Source organism: Papio anubis, chromosome 2 (assembly GCF_008728515.1).
Source record: "Papio anubis isolate 15944 chromosome 2, Panubis1.0, whole genome shotgun sequence".
Taxonomy (NCBI): Eukaryota; Metazoa; Chordata; class Mammalia; order Primates; family Cercopithecidae; genus Papio; species Papio anubis.
Genome location: NC_044977.1, coordinates 106,497,025 through 106,524,763, shown reverse-complemented (window position 1 = coordinate 106,524,763; position 27,739 = coordinate 106,497,025). Strand labels below are relative to the sequence as shown.

The 27,739-nt window shown below is 55.9% G+C and overlaps 2 protein-coding genes across 4 annotated transcripts; one reads left to right on the top strand and one right to left on the bottom strand.

Annotated features, from left to right (window-relative positions):
* Nucleotides 1-5: 5 nt before the first annotated feature.
* Nucleotides 6-11,213, top strand: FAM131A (family with sequence similarity 131 member A). Of its 3 annotated transcripts, XM_003894739.3 has the most exons (7): nt 6-200; nt 1,392-1,452; nt 2,471-2,613; nt 6,700-6,793; nt 7,043-7,225; nt 7,703-7,819; nt 9,433-11,213. In XM_003894739.3, the coding sequence occupies exons 4-7, from the start codon at nt 6,724-6,726 to the stop codon at nt 9,900-9,902; spliced, it is 840 nt and encodes a 279-aa protein (XP_003894788.1). In that variant the 5' UTR covers nt 6-200; nt 1,392-1,452; nt 2,471-2,613; nt 6,700-6,723; the 3' UTR covers nt 9,903-11,213. The 3 variants fall into 3 exon arrangements, with proteins under 3 accessions (XP_003894788.1, XP_003894787.1, XP_009199507.1); XM_003894738.3 differs by lacking the exons at nt 6-200; nt 1,392-1,452 and adding an exon at nt 1,459-1,799; XM_009201243.4 differs by lacking the exons at nt 6-200; nt 1,392-1,452; nt 2,471-2,613 and adding an exon at nt 2,653-3,064.
* On the bottom strand, nt 11,126-27,739 carry CLCN2 (chloride voltage-gated channel 2). Its single transcript, XM_003894734.5, has 24 exons — nt 26,338-27,739; nt 23,901-24,057; nt 23,608-23,739; nt 23,111-23,239; nt 22,891-23,024; nt 22,708-22,785; nt 22,549-22,627; nt 22,291-22,416; nt 22,110-22,194; nt 21,920-22,021; nt 20,635-20,719; nt 20,315-20,470; nt 19,837-19,906; nt 19,482-19,592; nt 19,036-19,249; nt 18,597-18,730; nt 18,186-18,358; nt 17,969-18,083; nt 17,673-17,746; nt 17,379-17,432; nt 17,229-17,267; nt 16,949-17,053; nt 11,870-11,956; nt 11,126-11,728 (listed from the first exon to the last, which is right to left on the bottom strand). Exons 1-24 carry the CDS (start codon nt 26,398-26,400, stop codon nt 11,534-11,536), a joined length of 2,697 nt encoding a protein of 898 aa, XP_003894783.1. The 5' UTR covers nt 26,401-27,739; the 3' UTR covers nt 11,126-11,533.

The following is a 27,739-nucleotide window of genomic DNA, read 5'->3' as shown; positions in this document are numbered from 1 at the left end:
GTCACCGGCCCGGTTCCCTCTCCGGGGAGCGGCGGCGGACGCGCGGCTCCCACCCCCTCCCCTCTCACGGGCTCTCCCCTCCCCAGTGGTGGCCGCGACCCGACCCTCTGCAAGGCGATGGCCCGCGCCCCCAGCGCAGGCTAGCGTGCCTGGGTGCCCGGCCATGGGCTGTATCGGCTCTCGAAGCCCGGCGGGTCAGGGTAAGAAGAGGCGGCGGCCGGGCACGGGTTGGGGAGTCGGGCTGCGGCCGCCGGTGCGCGGTGCGCGGGCCGCGGCTGGGTGGGGGCCTTGAGGAGGGGGCCGGTGTCGGGAGAGGGAGGAGCCTGCACCGGGAGGCGGGCCAGGCAACAGGAGGGAACGGGAATGAGCAGGGAGGGGGCCAGACCGACTCCGGTTCGCTCCCACGGCCTGCCTTCCTCGGGCTTTTGCAGGGCAGACGCATGGTCTCGCCGCCGGCTGCCGTGTGCCCACTGCTCAGGGTGGCCGGAGACGCACAGCTCGGGGAGGGGCTGGGCAGCCCGATGCCCCCACCACTCCAGCCCGCGGCGACTGGCCTTGCGCGCCCACACACACGCTCCCCTCCGCCTATCCCTCTGCCTTCACTGTCCTGGGAGTGGCCCTGCGCTGGGAACCTGCTTCCCCCAGCCGTGTCCCCATCTTCTTAAAGAGGTAGCCTTTCGGCCCTGGCTAAGCACCTTACCACAGAATTTTTGTCGGACATTGACTCCCCGCTTCAGAGTCAGTTGGTGAAGGGGGACTGAGGCCCCGTTTGAGGCACCTGTGAACACTGAATCACCTCTCACCTATTACAGTTGTTTTAATGTCTTGCCCCCACTCAGCAAAAACAAATCGCCCTACTCTGTGGAGGGAAAGGGGAGCCCAGAGGCAGGCCATCAGGGCTTCCTTCCCACAATGCTGACCCCTGCTTGGGCCTCGGTTTCCGTGGGTGGCCGTGCACACCGGGCCTGACCGTAGTCCTGTGCATTGGAGGTGGGCCAGCTTCCTTTACTCCGGTGTCCTGGATTTCTCCACGCATAAGGCCAGGCAGGACTGGGTTTGGGATGGGACCTGGGCCTTCAGGGCAGGTGGTCAGGCCTTGGTGTGGTTGGTACTTGATATTCTTTGGAACTAAGACTGGCTGAGATTTGTACTTCCCTTGAGGAATTCTGGGATTTGTAGTCCCAAGTTAACCTCGTGGCTTTTGAAGCTGAGGAGCAGCTGACTGCTCTGATCTCTTTGGCCCTGCCAAGGCTTGGAGTTCAGGAAGTCATCACTTCCTCTAGTCAGGGGTGAGTTTGGCTGACCTCAGGACCGGCCTCGAGAGCCCTGATTAGGTACCAGTTGGGGGCCAGGGATGGCCTGTAACCTCCTGTTTTCCTTCTGGTTGGTAGCATTTCTGGGGACCAGCAGCTGATTGAGGCTCAGGGATAGAGACGGCTGCTCCAGCTAAAGGTCAGTTGTGATGTACATTGCCTGTTGGCACTCTCTAGGGAATGGGCCTCAGCTCCCTGAGCCCCAGAGAGCTTGGCTGAGCCCTGATGTTCCCACCTCCTCAGAGCCATGAGGCAGGAATGTTCTCCTTATGTGACTAGGCACAGGTTCCAAATGGGGAGGGGACTGGCTCAGCATCCGGAGCCAAAACAGGAATAGAACTGGGAGCTGAGCCTGGAGCGGTTCTGGGCTTTTGGTTCTCCGCATCAACACAGCCAGCATGCCTATGATTTCTGTGCTGGGCAAAATGTTTCTGTGGCAGCGTGAAGGGCCTGGAGGACGATGGACTTGTCAGACAAGTCGCAGAGGTGAGACCAGGGATCATGGATGTGATCTGGGAGACGATGGGAAGCTGAGCAGTAGGGTGCTTAGGTGGAAAAGGAAAATTACTCTGGCTTAGATATTAAGAACCAGGCTGAAAAGGGAGAACCAGGCTGGGGCCAGACAGGGCATCAGGAAACGGCTTCAGTGGACAGGGGTGAAAATCAGAAAAAACATCATGAGTTCGTCAGAAAAGAAGAGTAGAGAGCTGTGGACCAGCTGAGGCTAATGAGAGGAAAGAAGGCAGCAGGAAGAGAGAAGGAAGGCAACACGCCTGCAAAGGGTCCAGGGTGGCTGGCGGTGGTGGGGGGACAGTGATGGCGGAAGAACTCAGTGTGCTTTCCAAGAGAAATGGGTAGGCTGGGAAACGGGGAGGAGAGTCAGAATTTATCATTGTTTGGTTTCACCCTAGGGTTTTGAGGCAAAAATTCATCTAGAGCAGGAAGGTGGCCAGTGGGCTGCCACAAAATGGCCCTAGGGGCCCGAGGGTCAGGGATGTGTGGGATAGGGGCTTTTAGAGTTGAGGAGAGCACTCAGTGGGTGCTGGTCTTCTGGAAGGTGGGGGAGGGGCTGAGAAATGATATGGCAATACCTGATGAAAATGGGGATTTGGGCAGAAGTAGGGGCACAGCTGAACAGCCTTTCCCCTTCCTCTCAGTGTCCTCGGACCCCGCGTGGGCTGTGGAGTGGATCGAACTTCCTCGGGGTCTCTCTCTATCCTCCTTGGGATCTGCTCGAACCCTCCGAGGCTGGAGCAGGTCCTCCCGCCCTTCCTCGGTGGACAGCCAGGACTTGCCAGAGGTGCTGGGCCCCTGGTGGTGGGGGGAAGGAGGACGGCATCCATATAAAGGGGATCTGCAGCCCCCACCCACGCCTGGCCAGCCAGCTTCTGGCTCCCTTTTCCGGCGAGCGGAGGCGCTATCCGGCGGTGGGCCGGGAGGCCGCCCCCGTGCAGGTCTGCTCTGCTCGGCGCTGTGCCAGCGGGCGGAGAGCTCGCGCCTTCTGCGCTGACGTCAGCGCATCCCAGGCCGTATCCCGGGAGACCCTGTTGCATGGTGATGGGTTGCCAGGGAGACATACACCTTTTCTCTGGGCCTGGGCCGCAGCTGCGCGGAGCGCCGGGCACGGATGGCGGCGGCTGAGGGGAGCGAGGCGAGGGAGGGAGAGCAAGCCAAGAAACACCCAGCAGGTGCTCCTCCCCCTAGGCCTGGCTGGAGGCTACTGGCGCCACCCTGGGGGCCCTGTCAGCCAGGTACCCAAGGGGAGGGATGGAGGGTGGGCCTCAGGTCAAGGGGCAGTGTTGGCCGCCCTTGTGAGGGACGGAAACACGATAGAGGAGAGCAATGCCGGGGAGGGGTGCGTGCCTCCAACTTCATTAAGTGAGGGAAACATTTGCTGGGGCTTGTCAAGGAGCCCTGAGCCAAGTACAGGGTGGAGTTAGGAACTTAGGTGCATCAAACTTAGGCCTTGCCATCCCGAGCTTCCTCAGGAGACAGACAAGGGCAATGATGGGGGTGGGGTGTGTCAGAGAAAAGAGAGAGGCTGTCGGCTGAAAGCATTATTAGCAAGTGACACTCGAGATGGGCCTTAAGTGATGGCAAGCATTTTTACAGGTAAGGGTGGCATTCTTGGCCCAGAGGAAAGCTGAGTTCCTTTTCCTGAAGGCAGGTGGGCTGCTTGCTGACAGGGTTTGGTGGAGAAGGATTTTTTGTTTGTTTTTTGTTTGGTTTTTTTTTTGGAGACAGAGTTTCACTCTTGTTGCCCAGGCTGGAGTGCAATGGCGCGATCTCGGCTCACTGCAACCTCTGCCTCCCGGGTTCAAGCGATTCTCTTGCCTCAGCCTCACGAGTAGCTGGGATTACAGGCATGCGCTGCCACGCCCGGCTGATTTTGTATTTTTAGTAGAGATGGGATTTCACCATGTTGGCCAGGCTGGTCTCCAACTCCCAACCTCAGGTGATCTGTCTGCTTTGGCCTCCCAAAGTGTTGGGATTACAGGCGTGAGCCACCACACCTGACCTGAGAAGAGGGGTTTTATTGGGCAGAGGAGATCAGTAGTGGATTCAAAGGAGGCTTGGAAGGAGGCAGGGGCGTCACAGAGTGGGATCCTGCAGGGCCTGGGTATGACGCCTGCACTAACCTCACTGGACAGTGGGGTAGCCTAGACGAGATTTTAGAGGTGTGTTGTAACCGGCTGCACTCCAGGAAAACTGTTTACATTATATCTTACCTCATTCATCCAGCCTTTGTATTTTTGTTTGCTTGTTTTTGATACAGAGTCTTTCTCTGTCACCCAGGCTGGAGTGCAGTGGCACAGTCTTGGCTCACTGCAACCTCTGCCTCCTAGGTTCAAACACTTCTCCTGCTTCAGCCTCCTGAGTAGCTGGGATTACAGGCATCCGCCACCATGCCCGGCCCATTTTTTAAATTATTTTTAGTGGAGATGGGGTTTCATCATGTTGGCCTGGCTGGTCTCAAACTCCTGACCTCAGGTGATCCACCCACCTTGGCCTCCCAAAGTGCTGGGATTACAGGTGTGAACCACTGTGCCTGGCCCAGCCTATGCATTTTTTTTTTTTTTTTTTTTTGAGACAGACTCTTGCTCTGTAGCCCAGGCTAGAGTGCAGTGGTGTGAGCTCGGCTCACTGCAACCTCTGCCTCCCGGGTCCCGGTTCAAGCAATTTTCCTGCCTCAGCCTCCCGAGTAGCTGGGATTACAGGCATGCGCCACCATACCCAGCTAATTTTTGTATTTTTAGTAGAGACAGTGTTTCACCATGTTGGCCAGGCTGGTCTTGAACTCCTGACCTCATGATCCACTCACCTCGGCCTCCCAAAGTGCTGAGATTACAGGCATGAGCCACCGGCACCCGGCCAGCCTATGCACTTTTTTTTTTTTTTTTTTTTTTGAGACAGAGTCTTGCTCTGTTGCCCGTGCTGGAGTGCAGTGGCCGGGATCTCAGCTCACCGCAAGCTCCACCTCCCAGGTTTACGCCATTCTCCTGCCTCAGCCTCCCAAGTAGCTGGGACTACAGGCGCCCGCCACCTCGCCCGGCTAGTTTTTTTGTATTTTTTTTTTAGTAGAGACGGGGTTTCACCATGTTAACCAGGATGGTCTCGATCTCCTGACCTTGTGATCCGCCCATCTCGGCCTCCCAAAGTGCTGGGATTACAGCCTTGAGCAGCCTATGCATTTTTAAGAAATTATTCTGTATTCGGTGCTATGCTAAACACTGGGCACTACAGTGACCAAAACAGACTGAATTCCCCAAGAGCCAAAGACCAGTGAGGGAGACCAACAAGAAACAGGAAATGCAAAAAGACCATTATTACTCACTATGATTAAGGGCCACAAATGGGATACATTGACAGAGAGTGATTTGAGACTAAAGAGAGAGGACAGACTACCAAGAAGGGGGCCAGGAAAGCTACTCTGACGAGGTAGTATTTTGGCCCAAACTGGAAGAATGAGAAAGAGCCAGCCAGCCATCAGAATAGTCCAGAGGAGAAGAGGAGCACTACACTCACTACACTTTGGCCTGAGAAAATACATGGGATTGGAGGAGGCTGGGGGAACACCACCTCTGCCGACCTGGGCAGGAGACATTGAGGCCTTGAGAAAGGGCAGTGGCAGTAGGAGTAGAAAGGACAGGGTAGGAGCAGGGAGCTTGCCGGTCGAATTATTAGGTCTTATCAACAGATATGGGCAAGCAAAGCCTAGGGGAGAGTTGATGGTAATGCTGAGTTTGGAGCCAGGCTGGATGGGATAATGGTGGGTGATGCAAAGGAAAGAGGTCAGGAAGCAGGGCTGTATGTGGGGAGAAGGTGTTGGGGTTTGGTTTCCATCTTGCTGAGTTTGCCAGAATGTGGATGGGAAGACCAAGAGGAGGAACAAGGGGCAGAGGGGAGGGGAACCTTTTTTTTTTTTTGAGACGGAGTCTTGCTTTGTTGCCCAGGCTGGAGTGCAGTGGCATGATCTCAGCTCAGTGCAAGCTCTGCCTCCCAGGTTCACGCCATTCTCCTGCCTCAGCCTCCCGAGTAGCTGGGACTACAGGCGCCCGCCACCACGCCCGGCTAATTTTTTGTATTTTTAGTAGAAATGGGGTTTCACTCTGTTAGCCAGGATGGTCTCGATCTCCTGACCTCATGATCCACCTGCCTTGGCCTCCCAAAGTGCTGGGATAACAGGTGTGAGCCACCATGCCCGGCCGGGGAGGGGAATCTTAAAGAAGTCCTAGCCCAGGTGCGGTGGCTCATGCCTGTAATCCCAGCACTTTGGGAGGCCGAGGCGGGTGGATCATGAAGTCAGGAGTTCGAGACCATACTGGGCCAAGATGGTTAAATCCCATCTCTACTAAAAAATACAAAAATTAGCCAGGTGCGGTGGTGGGCGCCTGTAATCCCAGCTACTTGGGAGGCTGAGGCAGGAGAATCGCTTGAACCTGGGAGGTGGAGTCTGCAGTAAGCCGAGATCACGCCACTGCGCTCTAGCCTGGGCGACAGAGCAGAACTCCATCTCAAAATAAAAAAAAAAAAAGAAGTCCTGGATACCACACTCTTCTCCCTTCCTCCTCTTCCCTCTCCTCAGAGGTCCCACTCGTGGTTTTTCATTTCCTGCCCTGCCTCCATCTCCTCTGGGTGCTGGGAAAGTGGAGGATTAGCTGAAGTTTTGCTTCTTGGGGCCTGTCTGAATCTCCGTTGCTTTCTGTGAGGACATAACTCACCTGTCCTAGCTTCTTATCATCTTACATTTCCCTGTAGCCACTGGGACATATGTGCTGTTCCTTCCTAGCTCTTGTCTCCTCATGCCTTCACTGGGGTATGGGCATGTTAGGGGGAAGGTCATTACTGTCAGAGGGGCACTGACCTTCTAATGGTGTTATCCAAGGTGAATGTTGGAGACACAGTCGCGATGCTGCCCAAGTCCCGGAGAGCCCTAACTATCCAGGAGATCGCTGCGCTGGCCAGGTCCTCCCTGCATGGTATGCAGCCCCTCCCGTGTTTCTGGCCACTTTGTCCTTTCTCCTCCGTTTTGCACAGTCCCTTTGGAACTGTTTCCTGTGAGCATATGCTGGGGTCTCCCCTTTCTTCTCTCGCTCAGGTGAATCTCAGCCCCTTCTCCCACCCAAAGGTTCACATAGATCCTAACTACTGCCACCCTTCCACCTCCCTGCCCCTGTGCTCCCTGGCCTGGTCCCTTACCAGGCTTCTCCACCCTCCCCTGTCTCCAGGTATTTCCCAGGTGGTGAAGGACCACGTGACCAAGCCTACTGCCATGGCCCAGGGCCGAGTGGCTCACCTCATTGAGTGGAAGGGCTGGAGCAAGCCGAGTGACTCGCCTGCTGCCCTGGAATCAGCCTTTTCCTCCTATTCGGACCTCAGCGAGGGCGAACAAGAGGCTCGCTTTGCAGCAGGTGGATGGCAGAAAGGGAATAAGTTACACTCTTGGCACAGGGCTGCTTTTTTTTTTTTTTGAGACGGAGTCTCACTCTGTCACCCAGGCTGGAGTGCAGTGACGCAATCTCAGCTCACTGCAACCTCTGCCACTCCAGTTCAAGAGATTCTCCTGCCTCAGCCTCCCGAGTGGCTGGGATTACAGGTACCTGCCACCGTGCCTGGCTAATTTTTGTAGCTTTAGTAGAGATGGGGTTTCACCGTCTTGGCCAGGCTGGTCTTGAACTCTTGACCTAGTGATCCACCTGCCTCAGCCTCCCAAAGTGCTGGGATTACAGGTGTGAGCCACCGCACCCGGCCAGGGCTGCTTTCTTGTCTCCTCAGGTCTGACGTGGGGGTTGGAGTCTTTCCATACCTGTTTCTCCTCTCTCCTGTCTCCAAGCTGAGCCCTAGACTTAGCTCACCTTCTCTGCTTATGCGTTCTGTCCCTGCGACAGGAGTGGCTGAGCAGTTTGCCATCGCGGAAGCCAAACTCCGAGCGTGGTCTTCTGTGGATGGCGAGGACTCCACTGATGACTCCTATGATGAGGACTTTGCTGGGGGAATGGACACAGGTGAGGGACATCCTGGGCTATTGCTGTGGTGGATCCGGCTGATAGACCTTGGGATTCATTCAGAGCCACACCCAGAACACTCAGCCTTTGGAAGGGCAGGGCAGAGGGGCAGACTCAGTCCAGGCAGGCCTGGACACTCCAGGGACAGGAAGGCTGTCCACACTCACGGGTGGGAAATGAGCAGACAGAAATGGAGTCGTTCCTTTCCCACAGGTGCTGAGGCCTCTCTGCCTGTCTGCACAGTTGTGCCTTGCAGTCCTCAAAAAAAAAAAAAAAGCCAAAAGACCTCAAGGACACCTTCTGTGCAGCCACGTCTCTGGGAGGGTCTGCAATGCCTTTGCCTCTTCATCTCCAAGGCAGGCTTCTGGCTGGCTGTGGCAGGGCAGATGAGTTGCAGTGCACAGCCCAGCACCTTGCAGGGCTGCATCCCAGGTCAACAGGAAGGCATGCTGGGCCTGGAACACCCACGGGGCCGTGCTGGCTCCAATTCAGCATCCTTGCATTCCAGCCTGTGGGCCTTTCTCCGGGCCAGTGCTTGCAGCGGGGACCCTGCAGGGCTCTGCAGCTGTGTTCGGCCCTCTCATCTTTCATTCCCTAGACCACATGGCTGACTTTCTCTGTAGCTTCTGGGCTCAAGTCTCACAGGCCACCATTCCCCACAACCTCTTTGCCTTTGAAGATTACCTCTACCATCCCCTACCCCTCCAGTGAATTAATAAGTTCTCCAAGGCAGGCAATACATGAGAGCAGGTTGGAAACTGCTGCTGTGGTCTGGGGGGTTGATTTGGATGTCTGAAGCCAAGATGGAACCTTAAACCACAGGCATTTTTGTTTGATTGAGTTCCAGGCCTACTTTGACCCCTGGAGTAATGATAATAACTAACATTTATCCAAGGCTGCTACTAGCCCATGTGGAATCTTTGTGCAAATTAGAAAAAGGCACCCCTTTCTCTGGCAGGCCAGGGCATGCTGCTTGGTGAGCAGAGTATGGGTTAGATTTTGCTATCTCTCACTGCCTTGGACAGGCCCTGTTGTGTGATGAGCAACCTGTATGGCCATATGTGGTGACCCTGCATTTACTGCTTGTTTACTGTGTGCCAGACACTTTTTCTTTTTTTTGAGATGGAGTTTCACTCTTGTTGCCCAGGCTGGAGAGCAATGGCACAATGTCAGTTCACCGCAACCTCCGCCTCCCAGGTTCAAGCAATTCTCCTGCCTCAGCCTCCCTAGTAGCTGGGATTATAGGGATGTGCCACCACGCCCAGCTGATTTTGTATTTTTAGTAGAGATGGGGTTTCTCCATGTTGGTCATGGATCCCTGAGATCCTTACCTCAGGTGATCCGCCTGCCTCAGCCTCCCAAAGTACTGGGATTGCAGGCGTGAGCCACCACACCCGACTGTGTGCCAGACTCTTGTTCTTGTATTGTTAGAATCTCCATCTCACCATTAAGGAAACTGAGGTCTCAAAAAGTTGTGACTGGTTCAAGGTTACCCAGCACCTACCTACCACCCCCAGAGCTATGCCAGGGGTGGAGTGGGGCGAATGTGGCTTCCAGGTTGGCCAATTGAAATGAAGCCAGCAGGACTATCTTCTTTTCTCTTCCCCTCACAGACATGGCTGGGCAGCTGCCCCTGGGGCCCCACCTCCAGGACCTGTTCACCGGCCACCGGTTCTCCCGGCCTGTGCGCCAGGGCTCCGTGGAGCCTGAGAGCGACTGCTCGCAGACCGTGTCCCCAGACACCCTGTGCTCTAGTCTGTGCAGCCTGGAGGACGGGTTGTTGGGCTCCCCAGCCCGGCTGGCCTCCCAGCTGCTGGGTGATGAGCTGCTTCTCGCCAAACTGCCCCCCAGCCGGGAAAGTGCCTTCCGCAGCCTGGGCCCACTGGAGACCCAGGACTCGCTCTACAACTCGCCCCTCACAGAGTCCTGCCTTTCCCCCGCTGAGGAGGAGCCAGCCCCCTGCAAGGACTGCCAGCCGCTCTGCCCACCACTAGTAGGCAGCTGGGAACGGCAGCGACAAGCCTCTGATGTGGCCTCTTCTGGGGTGGTGTCCTTAGATGAGGATGAGCCAGAGGAACAGTGACCCACATCATGCCTGGTGGTGGCATGCATCCCCTGGCTGCTGCTAGGGGCAGAGTCTCTGTGCCCAAGTGTGGGCTCAAGGCTCCCAGCAGAGCTCCACAGCCTAGAGGGCTCCTGGGAGCGCTCGCTTCTCCATTGTGTGTTTTGCATGAAAGTGTTTGGAGAGGAGGCAGGGGCTGGGCTGGGGGCGCATGTCCTGCCCCCACTCCCGGGGCTTGCCGGGGGTTGCCCGGGGCCTCTGGGGCATGGCTACAGCTGTGGCAGACAGTGATGTTCATGTTCTTAAATCAAAATGCCACACACACATTTCCTCCTCGGATGATGTGAACCACTAAGGGGGTTGTGACTGGGCTGTCGGGGGGTGGGGTGGGAGGGGGCCCGGCCACCCCCTACCCTCCCCATGCCTCTCTCTTCTCTGCTTTTCTTCTCACTTCCGAGTCCACGTGCAGTGCTTGATAGAATCACTCCCACCTGGAGGGGCTGGCTCTTGCCCTCCCGGAGCCTATGGGTTGAGCCGTCCCCCAAGGCCCCCTGCCCAGCTGGGCTTGTGCTGTGCTTCATTCACCTCTCCATAGTCTCTAAATCTTCCTCTTTTTTCCTGAAGACAGAAGGTTTTTGGTCTGTTTTTTCAGTCGGAGCTTCTCTTCTCTGAGAGGCTTTGGAATGATGAAAGCATGTACCCTCCACCCTTTTCCTGGCCCCCTAATGGGGCCCGGGCCCTTTCCCAACCCCTCCTAGGATGTGTGGGCAGTGTCCTGGCGCCTCACAGCCAGCCGGGCTGCCCATTCATGCAGAGCTCTCTGAACCGGAGGTGGAAGAAAGGATGGCTCTGGTTGCCACAGAGCTGGGACTTCATGTTCTTCTAGAGAGGGCCACAAGAGGGCCACAGGGGTGGCCAGGAGTTGTCAGCTGATGCCTGCTGAGGGGCAGGAATCGTGCCAGTGAGTGACAGTCATGAGGGAGTGTCTCTCCTTGGGGAGGAAATAAGGTAGAGCCTTTCTGTCTGAATGAAAGGCCAAGGCTACAGTACAGGGGCCCCGCCCCAGCCAGGGTGTTAATGACCACGCAGTGGAGGCCTCTGGCAGATCCTGCATTCCAAGGTCACTGGACTCTAGGTTTTTGTGGTTGTGGGAAGGGTGGGTGGCTTTAGAATTAAGGGCCTTGTAGGCTTTGGCAGGTAAGAGGGCCCAAGGTAAGAACGAGAGCCAACGGGCACAAGCATTCTATATATAAGTGGCTCATTAGGTGTTTATTTTGTTCTATTTAAGAATTTGTTTTATTAAATTAATATAAAAATCTTTGTAAATCTCTATATACATCTGGTCATTGGAGGTTCCAGTTATAAACCCATCTTAGTTCTACCCCTTTCCCCTCAAAGGGGGAGCAGGGGTCAAGTGACCCTGCCAGGGCAGGGCTGATCTTCCTGCCCCTGGAAAAGTTGCTGTAGGTGGGCAGTGGGTCAGATTCCAGGTAGGATAAACTGGGAGAAGCTGGCACCCCAGGTCTGGAGGGGGCTGGGGTTCAGCCTCCAGCTGTAGCTGCCTCCTGCCTTCCCAAGGCAGAAGGAATGAGAGATGCACATTCTGGGATGACAGGCATGGCTAGCACCATCCTAGGCCACCCACGAGGGGCTCATTGGCATTTGTCATCGCTGTCGGAAGGGCTGCCCTCCCGGGGGAGGCCATGACGGGAATGGGGCCCCCAGAGTGCGTGCACCTCAGTGGTCTCCGTGTCACTGCTGCTGGTGGCACTGTCTCGGAAGCTGGCGAGGGGCGGCCGAACTTTCACACCCTGTGCTGTGACAGAGCCCTCGATAGCCTTCCGGAGCTGGAAAGGTGAGAGGGACAGATGTCTGGACCCAGAGCTCCTGGCTCAGACTCCTCCCTACCTTCCTCCCCAGGTGAGCTGGACATAAGCTTCCATGCCTTTTTGGAAGTGGAGCAGTTTTGGAGGCCACCATCACCTCACCTCCTTTAGAGTAACGATTCCAATGAGTCTGCCAATACTGGTGACATAAGCATGGTCCACTCCCAGCAGTGAGAAGATGGTGTGAGTCTGCAGTGTGGGAAGAAAAGAGATTGGACTTGATGGACAATGGGCGGCTCTAAATGACAGGCCACAGGGGCCCAGGACAAGGTTGGTGTGGAATAGAAGGGGTGCCACAGATTGGGAGGGAAGGAGACAGGACTGCTGGAGGGAAAATAATGACAATAGTAATAATAGAATGTTTCTGTGTCCAGGCCTCAGAAACTTGATACTCAAAATCCTTATGTTGCTTATATTGACGGAGAAATAGGATGGGGGAAGAATTCTTAGTCTCATGTTAGAAAGGGGGATGCAGGACAGAACAACTCTTCACATGTGAAATCTAGTGATTGGCCAGGCTCCATGCTAGGTCTTCATTATCATTTAATTCCAGTACTGTCCTGAGAACTAAGCATTAGGAGAAGCAGCATGGGGCTCAACAGTGAAGTGACTTGTTCCGGGCAGGTCATCAGGAGTGGCTGTGCAGCCCCAGTCACTTTTCATCACACTAGAGAGGGACGCATAACCCCAGTCCTGTTTAGTAGCAGATATACCGAGAAGAGAGAGTCCACACACACCTTAAGGGCACCGGGGCCCTGAATCCTATGCCTCTCGTTCCACTGCTTCTCAGTTGCCCTCCTACCTGGCTGGCCAGGTTTGGAGTCTCCCGTGCTCTGGCATTCCAGTCTTGGCCTGAAGCATGCTATGCTCTCATACAGTCTGCCTTTTCTAGGGTCCAAGCAGTATCCCAAGTTCTGTTGAGATGCAGCTTGCAGTCCAGGAGGACAATGGTCACCCCCATCTTCCCATGTTTTTCTTGCTTTGAGCCTTCCCCTAAGCTTTCAGATATAATCACCAGCGGTTCAGAAACTGTCAGCCAGTTCTCCTTATGCTTTCAGTAGATTTTCTTGGGGCCAGATGTCTTGAAAAATGCTCTCCTGACTCAGCAGTTCCTGGAATTTTTGGCCTATCATTTATCTCACTGTTCTGAGTTTACTTGTAAGCCTCTTGGCTTAATGTTTGAATCAAGACGAGCATAATAACAGCTTCTTGTGTACCAATTACTCAGAACTCACTTAAATTACCTTAACACTTTTAAAATGTTCTTACACATTTGAAATTCTTTAGGGAAGGATTTCCAGAACCTTCCTAAATTTCTCCACCCATGGCATGATAGTACTTAGAGGGGCAAGAAGTTCAATTTTAGAATAAGCTCTTCCGGGCGTGACAGCTCATACCTGTAATCCTAGCACTCTGGGAGGCCAAGGTGGATAGAATGTTGAGCCCAGGAGTTTGAGACTAGCCTGCAATATGTGAAACCCTGTCTCTACAAAAAGCCAGACATGGTGGTGCATGCTTGTAGTCCCAGCTACTTGGGGGGCTGAGTTGGGAGGATCACCTGAGCCCAGGAGGCAGAGGCTATAGTGAGCCACGATCATGCCACTGCACTCCAGCTTGGGTGACAGAGTGAGACCCTGTCTTAAAAAAAAAAAAAAAAAAAAGTTCTTCTGTGTTCCTTCAATACCTGTAACACAGTTGTCATGTGGTTAGCGATTCCTCCTCCTATCTAACTTGAGTCCTGTGTGCTACAAGTTAGCTTTAATTTCCTTGTCTGACTTCAGAGGGAAACCTTTTTATTATAAGGTTTCCTGTGTTAATAATCCCTTAGACTTGTCTTCTTATGGTCAAATAACCCCTCTCATCTTCTCCCAAGGAGCCTATTAAATAGTTACCTTGAATTTTCTTTTTCTCCACAATCGTAATCAGGTGAGCTTCTGGCTGGTGATATGCCTTTCAGGTTTGCAAACCACTTGCCCCTGACAGTCACCAAGCCTTACCAATCCACTTCCTGAACATCCTGGCCATTACTGACTCTAGCCTCACTAGCCTCACAAAGACTGGGGCTGCAACAGCCTGATGGGTTCTCCTTTCTGCCTCCCTTCCCTCCAGTCTGGCCCTGCTTATTCTATGCACTTTGTCAAACTTGAGTACAGCCCAGACTCCCTAGAAGGCCCATGAGACCCTTCCCAAGCCAACTCCAACCTGTCTTTGTAGCCTCACAGTCTACTGTGCACTCTAGCTTCCAGCCTCCAGCTTCACATAATCACTCTTCTTTTTCTGAAAACATTCATTTCTTTCACACTTCAGCTCTTCTCTCATTATTTTTTTAAACATTTTTTTAGTTAAAAAAATTTTTTTTGGCCGAGTGCAGTGGCTCATGCCTGGCCAATATGGTAAAACCCTATCTCTACTAAAAATATAAAAACTTAGCTGGGCATGGTGGCATGCTCCTGTAATCCTGGCTACTCGGGAGGCTGAGGCAGGAGAATCACTTGAACCTGGGAGGTGGAGGTTGCAGTGAGCCAAGATCACACCACTGTACTCCAGCCTGGTGACAGAGTGAGATTCTGTCTAAAAATAAATAAATAAATAAATAAATAAATAAAATTTTTTGGTTAGAAGACAGTCTTGCTACGTTGTCCAGGTTGGACTTGAACTCCTGGGCTCATGCAGTCCTCCCACCTCAGCCTCCTGAGTAGCTGGGACTACAGGTGTGCACCACCATGCCCAGCATATGCTATCTTTTAAAATTCATCTCTCAGTATAAGTAGTAGTAGTAGTAACAGTAATTCCTAACATATATTGAGTATTTACTGTGTGTTAGGCCCTATTGTAAGTGCTTCACATGTTTCAAGTCCTGTAATTCTTAGAAAACTCAAGTGAGGTGTGATCCCCATTTTACAGTTTGGGAAAGTGAAGCACAGAGAGGCTAAGAAACTTACCAAGGTACACAGCAAGCCAGCATGTAGCATAGTGAGGATTTGGGTTCAGCTGGTCTGGCCCTAGCATTGGCCCCACTCTGGCCTTTACCATTGCTTCTCCGTGGGTGGCTTCTGAATGAATTAATTATTAGCTGGCACAGTGATCTCCAGTTGCACGGGTTCCTAAGTAGTCTCCAATGTTTTCTCTCTCTTATCTGAATGTTCCCCTCCTGAACTTAATTGGGTGACTACCTATTGATTCCTCAGGCCTGTAAGGACATTTTGAGTTCTAATCTTTTATGTTCTTATCACTTCTAGTTCTTTGTACTTTTGTTAGTTGGTTCCTCAAAGGCTTCTTCTCTTCCTCTGATTTTCAAGTTTGTAACAAATGTCTACTTTGTTCTTTTTCATTTGATTTAATTATACATCACGGAACCCATTGGAGGGCCCATACTTCTTGGGCTTGGGAATAGTGAACTGACACGGAGAGGGACAACATGGCCTTCTGAAAGAATCCTGGGAGCAGGGCCAGGAAATCTGGGCTCTGGGCCTGACTCTGCTGGGCTGACTCAGGCACATTACCTCCGCGCTGCATGCCTCAGTTTCCCTGTGTATTAATATGGTTAAGACCACAGGCTTTTGAGTCAGACCATTCTAGATTCCAGGCCCAGTTCTGCTAATTATTATTATTTTTTTGAGATGGAGTTTCGCTCTTGTCATCCATGCTGGAGTGCAGTGTCGTGATCTCGGCTCACTGCAACCTCCACCTCCCACGTTCAAGCAATTCTCCTGTCTCAGCCTCCCAAGTGGCTGGGATTACAGGTGCCAGCCACCACACCTGGCTAATTTTTTGTATTTTTAGTAGAGATGGAGTTTCACCATGTTGGCCAAGCTGGTCTCGAACTGCTGACCTCAAGTGATCCACCTGCCGCAGCTTCCCAAAGTGCTGGGATTACAGGTGTGAGCTACTGCACCAGTTCTGCTACTTATTAGCTGTGTGTCCTTGTGCAACTTGCTCAACCTCTCTGAATCTCAATTTTCTCATCTATGAAAACTGGAACATAATATCTAATAGTGTGGTTGTGATGATTCAACACTTGAAGAGCTTAGCACAGTGTCTGGCACATAGCAAGCATTCGAAAAATGTCAGCATGATCATCATCATGAAAGTCTGAGGAGTAAGATCATTGTGGAAAAGCCTCAGAGGTTTTGGGAAGAAAGGCTTTAGAAAAAAGCCCTCTCAGGCCTATTACCTTTTTTCTTGCAACTGCATTGCAGTTTGCCACTCATCCAAGGACTTCCACGTTCCTTTATTACCTTTTACCTTTTTGTTTCTCTTTTGTCCCCTATGCTTCCTGCCTTAGTCTCCACTTGTCCATGCTATGCTGGCTCTTAGGCAAAGTTTGTATGTAAGCTAAATGCCCAAGCTGCAGGTTTTGGGCATGTCCACCTGCTGCTTATCCCCTCCCCCAAACCCCCCAATGCTTCAAGGCTTGTACATTATGCCTGTCAAAAATTTAGCTAAAACACCCCTTGGCTTCTGCTGGGTCCCAGGAGCCACTTTACCAATGCAGGCTGCCCTCCTTAGGAGTCCTGGAAGCAGAGAGCTCCTGGCCTCCTCTGGTGTCTGCCTCACCCACCACCAGGCAGTCTACTCAGTTCCTCGCCCCCATTTCTACAGGCTGCTTTGCAGTTCTGCTGAGCCATCTTCCTGCGTCCCCACCAGTTTTCCTTCGGCCCACATTAAGGCAGACTTTCTGGGGTCTGACATTCCAAGCCCCCTACTGGGTGTTTCTCATCTTTGTTTATCTCTTCTCTGCAGTCTCCCCACCACTACTGGGATGTTTGTTCGCTTGTTTATTGGATTTTCTTATCCTGCCTGTTTCTCACCCATTTTTTTCCGCATGGGCGTATCAACCTTGTTGGGCTGTGGTGGCCTCCTGCCTAGCTCTGACCCTGGGCTGGCCTTCTGGCTTCCACCCAGCTCAAGCCCTGTCTTTGTTGCTTCTTTGGTCCAGAGTTCCCTCGAGGGCAAGGCTGAGCAGAGGAAAAACGATGCCTGGCTCCACCACAGAGCAGGAGGAGGCTGCTCCCACCTCCCATCATCCAAGCAATATGTCTAAAAAACATCTCAGCACTGAGCCAACTCCCTTCTCCTCCCTCCTTCCCCACTGGCCTGAGTCCAAACTTGTAGGGGGACCAAGATCCCCACTGTGTCCTGAGAGCCCAGGCCAGCCCTGGGCCAGGCTGCTGGCCCTACCTTGTGCAAAGAGGTCCGCTCCACCAGCTGGAAGGGAGCAGGATCAATTTTGCAGTCACTGAAGTTGACAGGTTCATCTAGTTGTTGCTCCTCCCACTCCAGAATCTGAGGGGAAGAGACTACGAGGGTTAGGGAGAAGGTGCCTGTAGCTGACCTCACCTCCCTGAAAGCTGACTTGCCCTTTTTCCAACCCTGTGGTCCCTCCCATGGGGACAGCAGCCAACATGATGACTGAACACACCCAGAAAGAAACAGGGTCCAGAGTCCAGTGGCACCTTACCTCTTCAGGGCTCATCTCGCCTTCCAGGTCCGCGTCACTCTAGTAGAGAGGGAGGGAGGCTGGCAGCTAGGGGCTCTGGAGTTTATCCAGCCTAGACCCTGCCCTCCCTGCCCGGTGCCCCCGAGCTCCTGGAAGAGCAGGCATACTTACTGCCAGGGAGATTCGGACCCGCTTCAGCTTGCGCTTCTCACAGGATTCCAACTTCTTCAATTTTGTTAGAGCCAAATCAGAAAGATGAGGAGTTGAGGTTATAGGGAAAGGGGAGGTGAGGGGAAGTGGTAGAGCCCAGGGGGAAGGGCATGCCGCAGGACCCGAGCTGACAGCAGGGAGGGCCGAAGAGCAGGGAGAATAGAGGCAGGCACTGCAGGGTTAATGATGTGGTCTCAGCATTGGCGAGGGAGCTGGGGAAAAAGCAAGCTAGGAGGAGAGGCTCCAACCACTCACCTCTGAAGCAGCTTCAGGGGGTGGACTGCCACAGAAGAGGCTCCGGAGGGCAATGCTTGCCGACTCCGCGCTTCCTGTGTTCCCAAACATAAGGCCCCAGGGGGCAGTGTCATCTTTGGGGGAGAGGACCAGGAAAGGTAAGGAAGACAGGGGGAGAGGTATCGTAGTTCCAGCCCTGGCCCATGTGGGCAGCCTCTTCCAGCTGGGATATGCCCCAGCAACAGGGCTGGGCAGGGACTCTAATGGATCTCAGTAGCTTGGCTGAGGCTCTGTTGACACAGGAGAGATGGGCTTACCTGTGGAACTCTCTCCAAGGTTCCTGGTGACACTGGGCCCCCTCTTGAGTGCAGGCTTTAGGGGCTTGTGGGTCTCCCCCCGGGCTGCCGGGAAGCCTGAGTCTTCTGTGTTCACCTGCATGGGCAGGAAGGGGCTGGTGGGGCCATGGCCCCAGACCACCCTCCCAATCAGTCTACACAAAGACATTTAGGAAGTGTTTGTGGCTTCTCCTCTCACCTGGAAGCAGACAGAAGCCTCAGGGCTAGGGGGACCCTCCTGATCAGATGGTGGAGAGGTCTGGGTGGCTCTGCGCTCCTGCATGTGCTGCCGCCGGCGGGCTGGGCTCAGCTGGGCCCCCAGCAATGCCACCACCTGTGAACGCTCGATGGAACCCAGCAGAATCATGGACTCTGGACAGAACAGGTGGAAGGACTCAGGAGCTGAGAGGGAGCCCTCTAGCCCCGTCCTTCTCTCACACTCAAGAGTGGGGCCTTGCATTCAGGCCACACACCAGAGGGAAGCCCCCACCTGGCAAGTGCTGGCCCATTCCCTTTGGAACCAAGGAGACCAGTCCTGAGCTCCCTGCCCCTTCCCGAAGCTTCGACCCTTGGAGATGCCCCTAGCACCTGGGCCCCCTCCTGGCCTCACCAGGGGACTCCACTAGGGCCAGCATTCGGCCCTTGGTCCTGTGCAGTGCCAACCGCAGGTCCCGGAAGGTGCAGCTGAGGGCCACATGGGGAACATCCCGCACCATGATGTCCTCCACACGCACCCGGTACTGCCTGGGGGCCGAGAGGGGCGCTTGGTTTATGGTCAGCATGGGGAGAGTTGCCCAGAGCATTACCATCCCAGGGCCACAAGGAGGGCTCCAGAGCCCATCCATGGGGATGGGGGCTAAGGGCCAAGGGGTGCTCCCACCCTTCTTTCTGAACAGCAGGAGCCAGCTACAGTCCCTCCGGGCTGTGGACGAAGGTGGCTCATCTCCCAGCTTCATAGGCTCCAGGACCTTGCTGGAGGTGGGTGTAGGGGGATCTAGGATGCCCTCTGCCCCTCACCCACAGCCCCCTTGGCACCCAGCCCTCCGTACTGGTGGCGGCCCCAGCCCAGCTCAGGCAGGTAGGGCAGTTTCTTGATTCGGATGATGCTGTCATAGAGGGAGGGCTGTAGACTCTGGGCGACAGCGTTAGCCAGGATGACGGCGATCATGACAGGCAGGATATGGGCAATCTGGCCTGTGAGCTCGAACACGATCACAGCCGTGGACACTGTGTGTGTCACCGCTCCTGCCAACGCAGCCGCCCCTGGGGACGGTCACACTCAGTCTCCTCAGGGTGCCCAGGCCCCAGAAGACTCTCCACAGCCAGGGCAGGTCCTGAGTGGGTCCCTCAGGGCTGCCCAATACAGTCCTGGGATTGGGCCTGTGCTTCTGATGGAAGCCTGCTTTCTGCCAGCAGGGGGCACCAGAGTCTCAGACCCTGTGGCTGGGGCGTGGGTTGGGGGTCTTCCAAGGCTGATGGGACCTGAGGCACTTACCAACCACAGCGTAGCCCCCAGGCACAATCCGGTAGGTGCTGCTGTCTGTATGAATTCCATCTGGGAACCAGGCAGCCATGCTTTCGCCCACCAGACGCCCAAATGCTGCTCCTTCAGGGAGGAGGGTGGGAAGAGAAAGAGGCAGTGGAGGGGGAGGGCAGAGGGCACTAGGAAGAGAGAGGGTCAGAGGGTGAGGGAGGGGCCAGTGGGTCATTCAGTGCAGGGCACAGCCCTGCGGGGTCAGGGTTCAGGCTAGGGCTGGACCAAAAACCCGCTCTCGGGCAGAGGGATGGCCCGGGGGCGGCCAGAGGGTCAGGAAGGTGCAGGCCGGGATAGCAAGCAGCTGAGAACTCACCAATGACAAAGACAGGCATGAAGGCGCCACAGGGAACTGGGATGGTGGTGGCCAGTGCAGACATCCAGAACTGCAGGCAGGGGGTGGTTCAAAGGCGAAGAGGCTCCACCTGGCCCCAGGCAGCCCACAACTCCACCCAGGAGAAGTCTATCTCCCTGGTCAGGTAGGCATAACCCTCCCAACTACCCCATAATCCTCCCAGCTACCCCGGAACCCCCAGGCCTCCCAGGTGATGGCAAGGGGAAGGACCCTGGAAGCAGATGGCTTGGGTTCAGATCATCGCTCTGCCCTCTAGCTGTGTGACTTTGGGCCAGCTACTTCACCTCCTTGTATTTCGACTCCCCATCTTTCAAATGGGGCTAAAAATAGTGCCTTTCCCATGTCACTGTGGAGAGGCTTCAAGCAGTGAGCACTGCATGGCAGGTGCTTAGAAGGGCAAGCTATGTAAAGGTTAGCAGTGTACACATGAGGAGCCCACCTTCATGAGAATGAAGATGACCAGGGTGAGGAAGACGTTGGCACGTGGTGGGTTCCAGGCCTGTGAGGTGCTGGGTGGTTCTAGCTCCTCCACCAGGCCCTGGTGGACCCACGTCCGATTGTCAAACAGGGTGACCAGCGTCTCTTTCTGTGAGAGCTAGAGTGAACAGGGTGCCTCAGGCTGGGGAACCAACAGGATGAAGGGAAGAGGCCATGGCATCCCATGGGGAACAAGGGGTCCCGCAGTCACACTGGGGCTGTTGGCTTTGGAGGGAATGCCTTCCAAGGGAAAGCACAAACTCCTGTTCTGCCTGTGGTTACCTGTCCAGCCATGAACTGTCCAAAGCCAGGGGGGAAGGTCAGCGTGGAGATGAGCAGCGTCACCAGAGCCGGGAAGAGCAGGCGTCTAGAGTCGTAGGTTTCACATCAGTCGTGGGTGGCCAAGGGCTGCGTGCCCTCGCATATCTCAGGGCTGAGGTCAGAGCAGAGCCTTGGCTCTTTCATGAAAACACTCAGTCCTGACAGAAGGTCTCCTCTGCTGTTTATGATATGATAGCCCCAAGGGTAATGGTGGACTGGAGTTACTCTAAGTGCAGGGGTCTGACCCGAAGACCTTTCTGTCAGTCCCTGACTGTGTAGGTGGGTAGCAGCAGCAGAAAGTCCATCCTCCAAGCCCTCCCTGGGGCCCCTCCGAGTTGTTATTCCACCCTCCGCCCTCAGAAGCCCATCTGAAGGGCATATTGTGTGGTGGGGTGGAGAAGTTTCTGCCTCTGTTTGTCTCTCTGCGGTGACTTAGAGTGAAGGTCAATGTTGGGGGAAGGTGGGGGTCACTTGTGAAGTTGACCAGAGGTGTGTAGGGAGCAGGTTCAGCTGGGTGCCCTCTCTCTGAAGGATGTCAGTCCCAAGGGAAGTCATGTCTCAGGCCTCCTCACTCCCAATTCTCAGGGTCACGCTGACAGAGTTGTGTTCTGGAGATAAAAAAAAAATCTCGGCCATGCACAGTGGCTCACGCCTGTAATCCCAGCACTTTGGGAGGCTGAGGTGGGCGGACCTGAGGTCAGGAGTTTGAGACCAGCCTGACCAACATGGCAAAACACCGTCTCTAATAAAAAATACAAAATTAGCCAGGTGTGGTGGCACATGCCTGTAATCCCAGCTACTTGGGAGGCTGAGGCAGGAGTATAGCTTGAACCCAGGAGGCGGAGGTTGCAGTGAGCCGAGATCGCACCATTGCACTCCAGCCTGGACAACAAGAGTGAAACTCCGTCTCAAAAAAAAAAACAACCAAGAAATCTCGTCCATCCTCATGGGTCATGGGGGCAAACAGGCTCAAACACTCTCCAGGGAGCCAGGCCAGCGGACCTGAGGAGGCCTTAGTCTTTGATTCCCAAATGTCCTCTGCCACTGACTATAAACTTAAAAGTGCCAATTTTCAGGTAATTCATATGAACATAAAAATGCTCACTCAGCCTGGAAAATACCCTGGCTGATTTCTCAGGGGAGTGCCTGTTTTGACTGGGCCACTCTCTCGCCATCACTGTCCCCTGACCTACTGCGGCCCTTATACAACCCAAAGCAGCCTGGAGAGGAGCAGAGAGCCACTCACTTCCTCATGAGGAAGCGATTGATGGTTTTCTGCTTCCGCATCACCTGGACAATCTTCCGGTTCAGGTAGACAAAGAGGGCTCCACCGAAGCCACTAGCAATACTGGAAAGGGAAGAGGCACCCGACTGAACAGGAGTCTTCCAGAAACCCCCCCTCCTCTCCAACACCCCCAGGCCCCTTAGCTCCTCACCCAATGACAGCAAAGGCTGGCAGCTCCTGCAGGTCAAAGGGGAAGTCGAGCCGGAATCGGGTTTTGAAGAGGGCCGTAATAGTCTCTAAAGGGAAGAATAGCAGAGGGAGGCAGGCCTAGCCTCATGGGCCCCCTACCTGGCACCATCTCGGGCTGCCCTCATCCCCTGGGTGCCCCCCACCTTCATCCCGGTTCCAGACTGCCAAGACCCGGAAGATGAAGGCACTGAAGGTGGCAGCGAAGAAGCCCCGCCAGTAGTTCCGTACCGCGAAGAAGGTGGAGGTGACCTCGATGCTGAAGAGGACGCCTGTGAGGGGGAGGGAGACCATCACTTGAGGCCTGGGCCTGGCCTAAGGCCTCGGACCCAGAGGAGAGGGGTCAAGGAGGAGAGGCCAAGGGCAGGGTTGTGGGGCTGGACAGACCTAGGAGCCCTGCCTACCTCCAATAGGTGCCGCAAAGCAGCAGCCCACCCCCACGGCACAGGCGGCAGCCAGCATCTCTGTGTTCCGGGATTCATTCTGGCGAGAGTGGTGGCAAGAGGGGGTCAGCCGTGGGCTCAGCAGCCTCTGCCCCCCACTTCCCTCAGGGTTCCCCTTACCTCATAGATACCCCCAAAGAGGGAGAGGAACTTGCTGAGAAGGGCAGCACACATGCTTGCGATATGCACAAAAGGGCCCTGTGGGGTGGGGCAGGCCGTGAGTCGGGAGGGGGCCCACCCTGACCTTGGCCTGGCCTCCTCTTCCACCAGGAGGGACTCCTTAATTCCCCAACCTGCAGTTACCTCTTTGCCAAGCGGCATTCCGCTGCCCAGGGCGCAGGTCAGCCCAATGACCTTAGCTATAAAGGTCTTGAGTGTGAGGTATTCTTTCAGCACCACTCCCCGCAAGATGGTCTTCATCTCAGGGATGCCAGAGCCTGGAGAGGGAACAGTCTCAGGAGAGGCATTTGGTGTGCCTATTTCAGGGGTCCCACCTCTGCCCTCCCCTTCTCTTCTAACATACCGACAGCCTGAGGGGCCAGGATCTGTGTGAATCCGGCTGAGAAAGTGATGAGGACAACAGGGTAGGTGACCCAGGCCAGGTACTGGAGTAAGATGCTAGTGTTCAAACCCCGGGACATCCACTGCTGGGCTGTGGGAAGATGATCTGCTGGACCCCCAGTGCACAGACCCACTACCTGCCTGGCCAGTGGACCACGCTGATATGACAGGCTGTCCCAAGGAATACCACATGTCAGGGCATGGGGGAAGGAAAGGGTCCCTGAGGGCATTCACTGGGACAAAGCCCAACCTAGGCAAGAGGGTCACTTGGAGAGGGGACACAAGAAGCTGTACCCTATGGGAGTGGCTGAGAAGAGGGCTGAATCTGGGCAGTCAGACTGGCTGGGGAAAGTGGTCAGTGGCCAAGAAGCCAAGATGCCTTCCTCCACGTCTAGATGAGTGTGGCATGGACGCAGGAGGTTTCTTCCCAGTCCTCCCCCTGCCAGCTGTCGCCCTCACCTTGCAGACAGGCAGCAATGGCATAGTCCATGGCCCAGCTGACCAATGCCATGAGGAGCCCCAGCAGGACCAGGAAGATCCAATCTTCACCAACCCTGGATACTAGGAACTTGTGGCAGCGGACAGAACAGACTGGATGCAGGGAAGGGAAGAAGGGGGAGGCTGGCACCAAAGTGCTCCTACCCCTTTTACGGTCCCCTCAACTGCCCCCTCTCCCCCATCAGCAGCTCTAATGGCCTCTGCTCCCCTCAGCATAGCACAGCCAGGTCCCTTGCCCCCAACCCAGTTCTCACTGCGGCATTGGGCACAACGGCTCCGTCCATATTCCAAGAGCTCTGGGGCAGCCCGAGGGGAAGGGGGACCTTTCCAGGGTTCAGGCCCTCCCAGGCGAATCCGAGCAGCTTCCTCTTTGGCAAAGGCCCCAAGGTCCTGAGTGTACCGGCCATACATCTGGAGCAACAGGAGGGATGGGGGCATTTGAGGTCATGGGCTGAGTGGGAATGCAGGGAGGGTTCTTAGAGCCTCCACTCCCCTTCTCCCAGCCCCCACATTGGATATCCCTCTTGAACGCACAGTTCCCACTCTGGCCCAAGGTGTGGGAACAATGCACATTGCAGACTGTGGGGGCTGTCCTGGCCAGAGTGATGGGGACAGCCAAGGTACAGGGACACAGCTCTGGGGGTGGCAGAATAATCGGTCCTCTTCTCAGAGGCCTGGGGCTGGGGCACTGAGGAGGAGTGAGAGGGAAGCCCCAGAAGAGGAAAAGATGGAAAAAACACTTTTAAGTGGGAGGTGGGAAGGTCAGGGAGTAAGGGATGATCAAGGGCACATGGGCAACAATAAGAGCCTCATGGAGCTCGGGGCAGCTGAGTTGGGCCCAGGAGCAGGCGCAGCCCCAATCCTTATCACGTTCCTGCTGGGCCTCTGGCCTGTGACCAACTCAGCTGCACCCCTCCCACCCACCCTAATCCCCTTGTCCCCATTCTCCACTGCCAACCCCACCAGCCTGCCAGCCCAGCGGGGAGTGGAAAGCCTCTTGCCTAGGGTGGAGAGGGCTTGGTGACCTCAGCCCCACTATGGAGCTGCACTGAGCCCAGTGGTGGGTTGGGGGACAGCGGAGGCTGAGGATGGCTGGGCTGTGACTGTGGATGCTGGGGTGATGGGACCGGAGAGTCGCCTGAACCATGGCTAGACCTGCCAAGCTGGGCGTGTGTTGGGGGGCGGGGAGGAGTAGATTCCGGCTGCCACCCGCAGAGCTTCGGGACACAAAGGGCTCCTGTTGGGGCTGGGATTGGACTGGGGGGGAGGAAGGGAGGGAAAGATAGAGACAGAGAGAGGGTGAGAGATAGAGAGTGAGGAAAGGGAAAGCAAAGAGAAGAGAAGAGAGAACTAGAGAGGAGAAAGGAAAAGAAAAAAGAGAGGCAAGGTGAAGGGACAGAGAAGAGAAAGAAGGGGATGAGAGAGGAAGAAGTCGGGAGGAGGAAGAGAACTGAGAGTATTAAGAGGCAAGCACGGTGTAGGAGGAGGGAGCCCAGAGTGGGAGAGAAAGACAAAGGGACAGGATGGGGAAGGGGGGCGGGGGCAGGCTGGAGCACCGAGTGCCGGGGACAGAGCTCGACCCTGAGAGCTCATTCCAGAGACAGCTGGAAGGGACGGAGATGGAGAGGTGGTGGCTGGTGTTAGGAGGCACCATTTCAGAGGCCAGGTGCCTGGCTTCCTTGACCATGCTCCTATCCTGGTCTGGGCCGATTGACAAGTGTCTCCTACCCCATCCCAAGGGTTGGCCCCTTTACCCTTGCTCTATTCCCACCTCTCCCTGTCATCCTGATTCATCCAGCTACTTTCTCCTAACTGGGCACCTCCCAGACTTAGTTACAGCCTCTCCTCCCCAAGACGTTCCCTCCCTGCCACCTTCCTGGGCAAATTCCAGCCCAAGCTGGTAAAAAGGAACCAGGGGCCCCTTCCTTTCCTTAGGGCTTGGGTCTTCCACCCCAGTGACAGGAGGAGGGTCACGTGGCTTCTCAAACACCAAGTAACAATGGGGGCGATAAGTCGGCTCAGAGCCCAGGACCCCTGCTTCTAATGAGGTCAGGGGACACACCCAGTAGTGGCTGAGGGCTGGATACCCCACATCAGCATGGACAAAGGTTCCAATTCCCACACCCATTCCTGCTTCATCCACCCTCCCTAATGCTCCTGTCCCCTAGAGTGGCAAGCCACCTTTTTCCAGAGTCAACTGAGGGGCTCCTAGAGCCAACGCTGGGTGTGGAGGCCCCAGAGGTAGGGTCTGGGGCGGACCATCTTTCTACACACTAGATTCTATGCTTAGCATGGTGCCATGCACATGGCAGGGACACAGAGAATGTCTTGGGTGGTGGAAACTTCAATGGTGTGAATGGTGCCGCGGAAGGGGCAGTGGGGTGCTAAGACTTGGGCCCAAGTGGTGAAGGGGAGGAGCAAAGAAAACGTGCATGTTGAGGGGGTGAGGGGAAGGACACCTGGGACAAGTACCTGGTGTCCTTGTCCTCTGCAGGCCCTCAGCCTCAGCCAGAAACCAGCATGCAGTTTCCATCCCTTCGGCCCTGCAGCCTCAAACTTCCAAGCCTCAGTTTCCCCAGCTCAAAAGGCTGGGACAGGATTAGGGTAGGCTCCTGGTCCTCGCGCTTCCCAGGGTAACCTGGAGCGGCGGTCCCGGAGCGCACTCCTCGGGCTCAGCTCATCTTCACTTACCAGGGTCTGCTCGTACTGCAGCGCCCGCGGCTCCATCCCTTCCTCCGCCGCCGCGGCCGCCATCTCCGCGCACTGCCCTCTCGCCTCCCTCAGCGGCTCCGGCTCTGTCCTGGACTCGGCTCCCGGCCCGCAGAGTCAGCGCAGGTAGCCGTCCCGTCCCCGCAGCTCGGGAGGCCGAGAGCAGAGTGCGGCGGGCCCCCGGCGGGCGCCGCTGGCGCAGCCTCCCGCTCGCGTCCCCTCCTCGGCGGGCGGGCCGAGGGCGGTGCCCTCTGCGCTGCTCCGCCCGCCGGCCCATCCGGAGGGGACGGCCCAGCCAGGCTGGGGTCCGTGCGGGGCCTCCCGAGAGGCGGCAAAGGGCGCTGGGAAGGCGTAAGCCCGCGCCGGCTCCCTGCAGAGGCCCGGGTCGGAGAGGGGCGCCCGGGAGGGGCGGGTCTACTGGCACGTGGAGGGGCCCACCCGGGTTCGCAGTTCCCAGTGCCCAGGCAGGAGGGGCTGCAGACGCCTGAACTCCGTAGGGGTTGGGGCTGGGAGCTGCGGAGCTGTCTACATCGGATTCCTCCGGGTCAGCCCGTTAGGAGCCGCCTCCCCTCTGCCCCTCCGAAGGGACGAGCGGCCCAGACAGGCCCAGGAAGGCCCCTCTGCCCCGTCAGGGGTGAAAAGCAAAGCTGGGAGAATTCGGAGGGAATTGGAGCCGTCTTCCTCATCCTTCCTTTTCTCGGGGCTCCCCTGGGGAGGTGCACTTGGAGCAACCCGGCCTACGGGGTGTGCAGGGGTGGAGGTTGGGGAGGGCACCGGAAGGGGTAGGCCGGAGGGAAGGGAGCTCCAGGTGCCGGGAAGTCCACTTCTGGGACGCGGGCGTGGGTCGCTTCTCCCTGGTTGGGCCCAAGGAGGAACCAGAGTCGCTGCTTCCATCTCTCCGCTTTGGGGGAACCGCCTGCTGGTGCTCTGGGTTCTCTATCAGGGGCTGGTGAAGGATAGAACAGATGGCAGAGCGCGCGCAGGGTGGATGGGCAGCATAGAGATAGTGTGAGAGGAGCGAGGACAGCGCCCAGGAAACGCACAAGTGTGCGGGACAGCCAGCACCAGGAGGAAGGGGCATTTGGGAGGCAGAGGAGGGCCTCAGGGGGCGGGGGCAGTGCCCGGGAAGGGGGAGCCTTGTGATAGAAGCCAGCACCCAGGAGGAAGGGCCAGTGTGAGGGAAGAGCTGGTGTCCAAGGGACAGGGCAGTGCCAGGCTGAAGGGGCACGGAGGGGATCCGTGTCCAGGAGAAGGCAGTGGAGGACTAAGTTGGAGGGGTAATGCCCGGGGGAGGCGGGTGGCGGGAGCCAGGCTGAGGGGGCGGTGAGGGGGAAGACAGCAGGGCCTGGGGGAAGCGGGCAGTGGTGGGAGGGTGCAGTACGAG

Excerpts from the sequence above, each read along its gene's own strand:
- CLCN2 (XM_003894734.5), bottom strand. The coding sequence starts at position 26,400 with ATGGCGGCCGCGGCGGCGGAGGAAGGGATGGAGCCGCGGGCGCTGCAG. Across the intron at positions 22,022-22,109 it reads CCAGCCTTTGCTGTCATTGG|TATTGCTAGTGGCTTCGGTG; the intron begins GTGAGGAGCTAA and ends TTCCCTTTCCAG. Across the intron at positions 11,729-11,869 it reads GAATCGTTACTCTAAAGGAG|CTCCGGAAGGCTATCGAGGG; the intron begins GTGAGGTGATGG and ends TCACCTTTCCAG.
- FAM131A (XM_003894738.3), top strand. The coding sequence starts at position 1,712 with ATGCCTATGATTTCTGTGCTGGGCAAAATGTTTCTGTGGCAGCGTGAA. Across the intron at positions 7,226-7,702 it reads AGAGGCTCGCTTTGCAGCAG|GAGTGGCTGAGCAGTTTGCC; the intron begins GTGGATGGCAGA and ends TCCCTGCGACAG. Across the intron at positions 7,820-9,432 it reads TGCTGGGGGAATGGACACAG|ACATGGCTGGGCAGCTGCCC; the intron begins GTGAGGGACATC and ends TTCCCCTCACAG.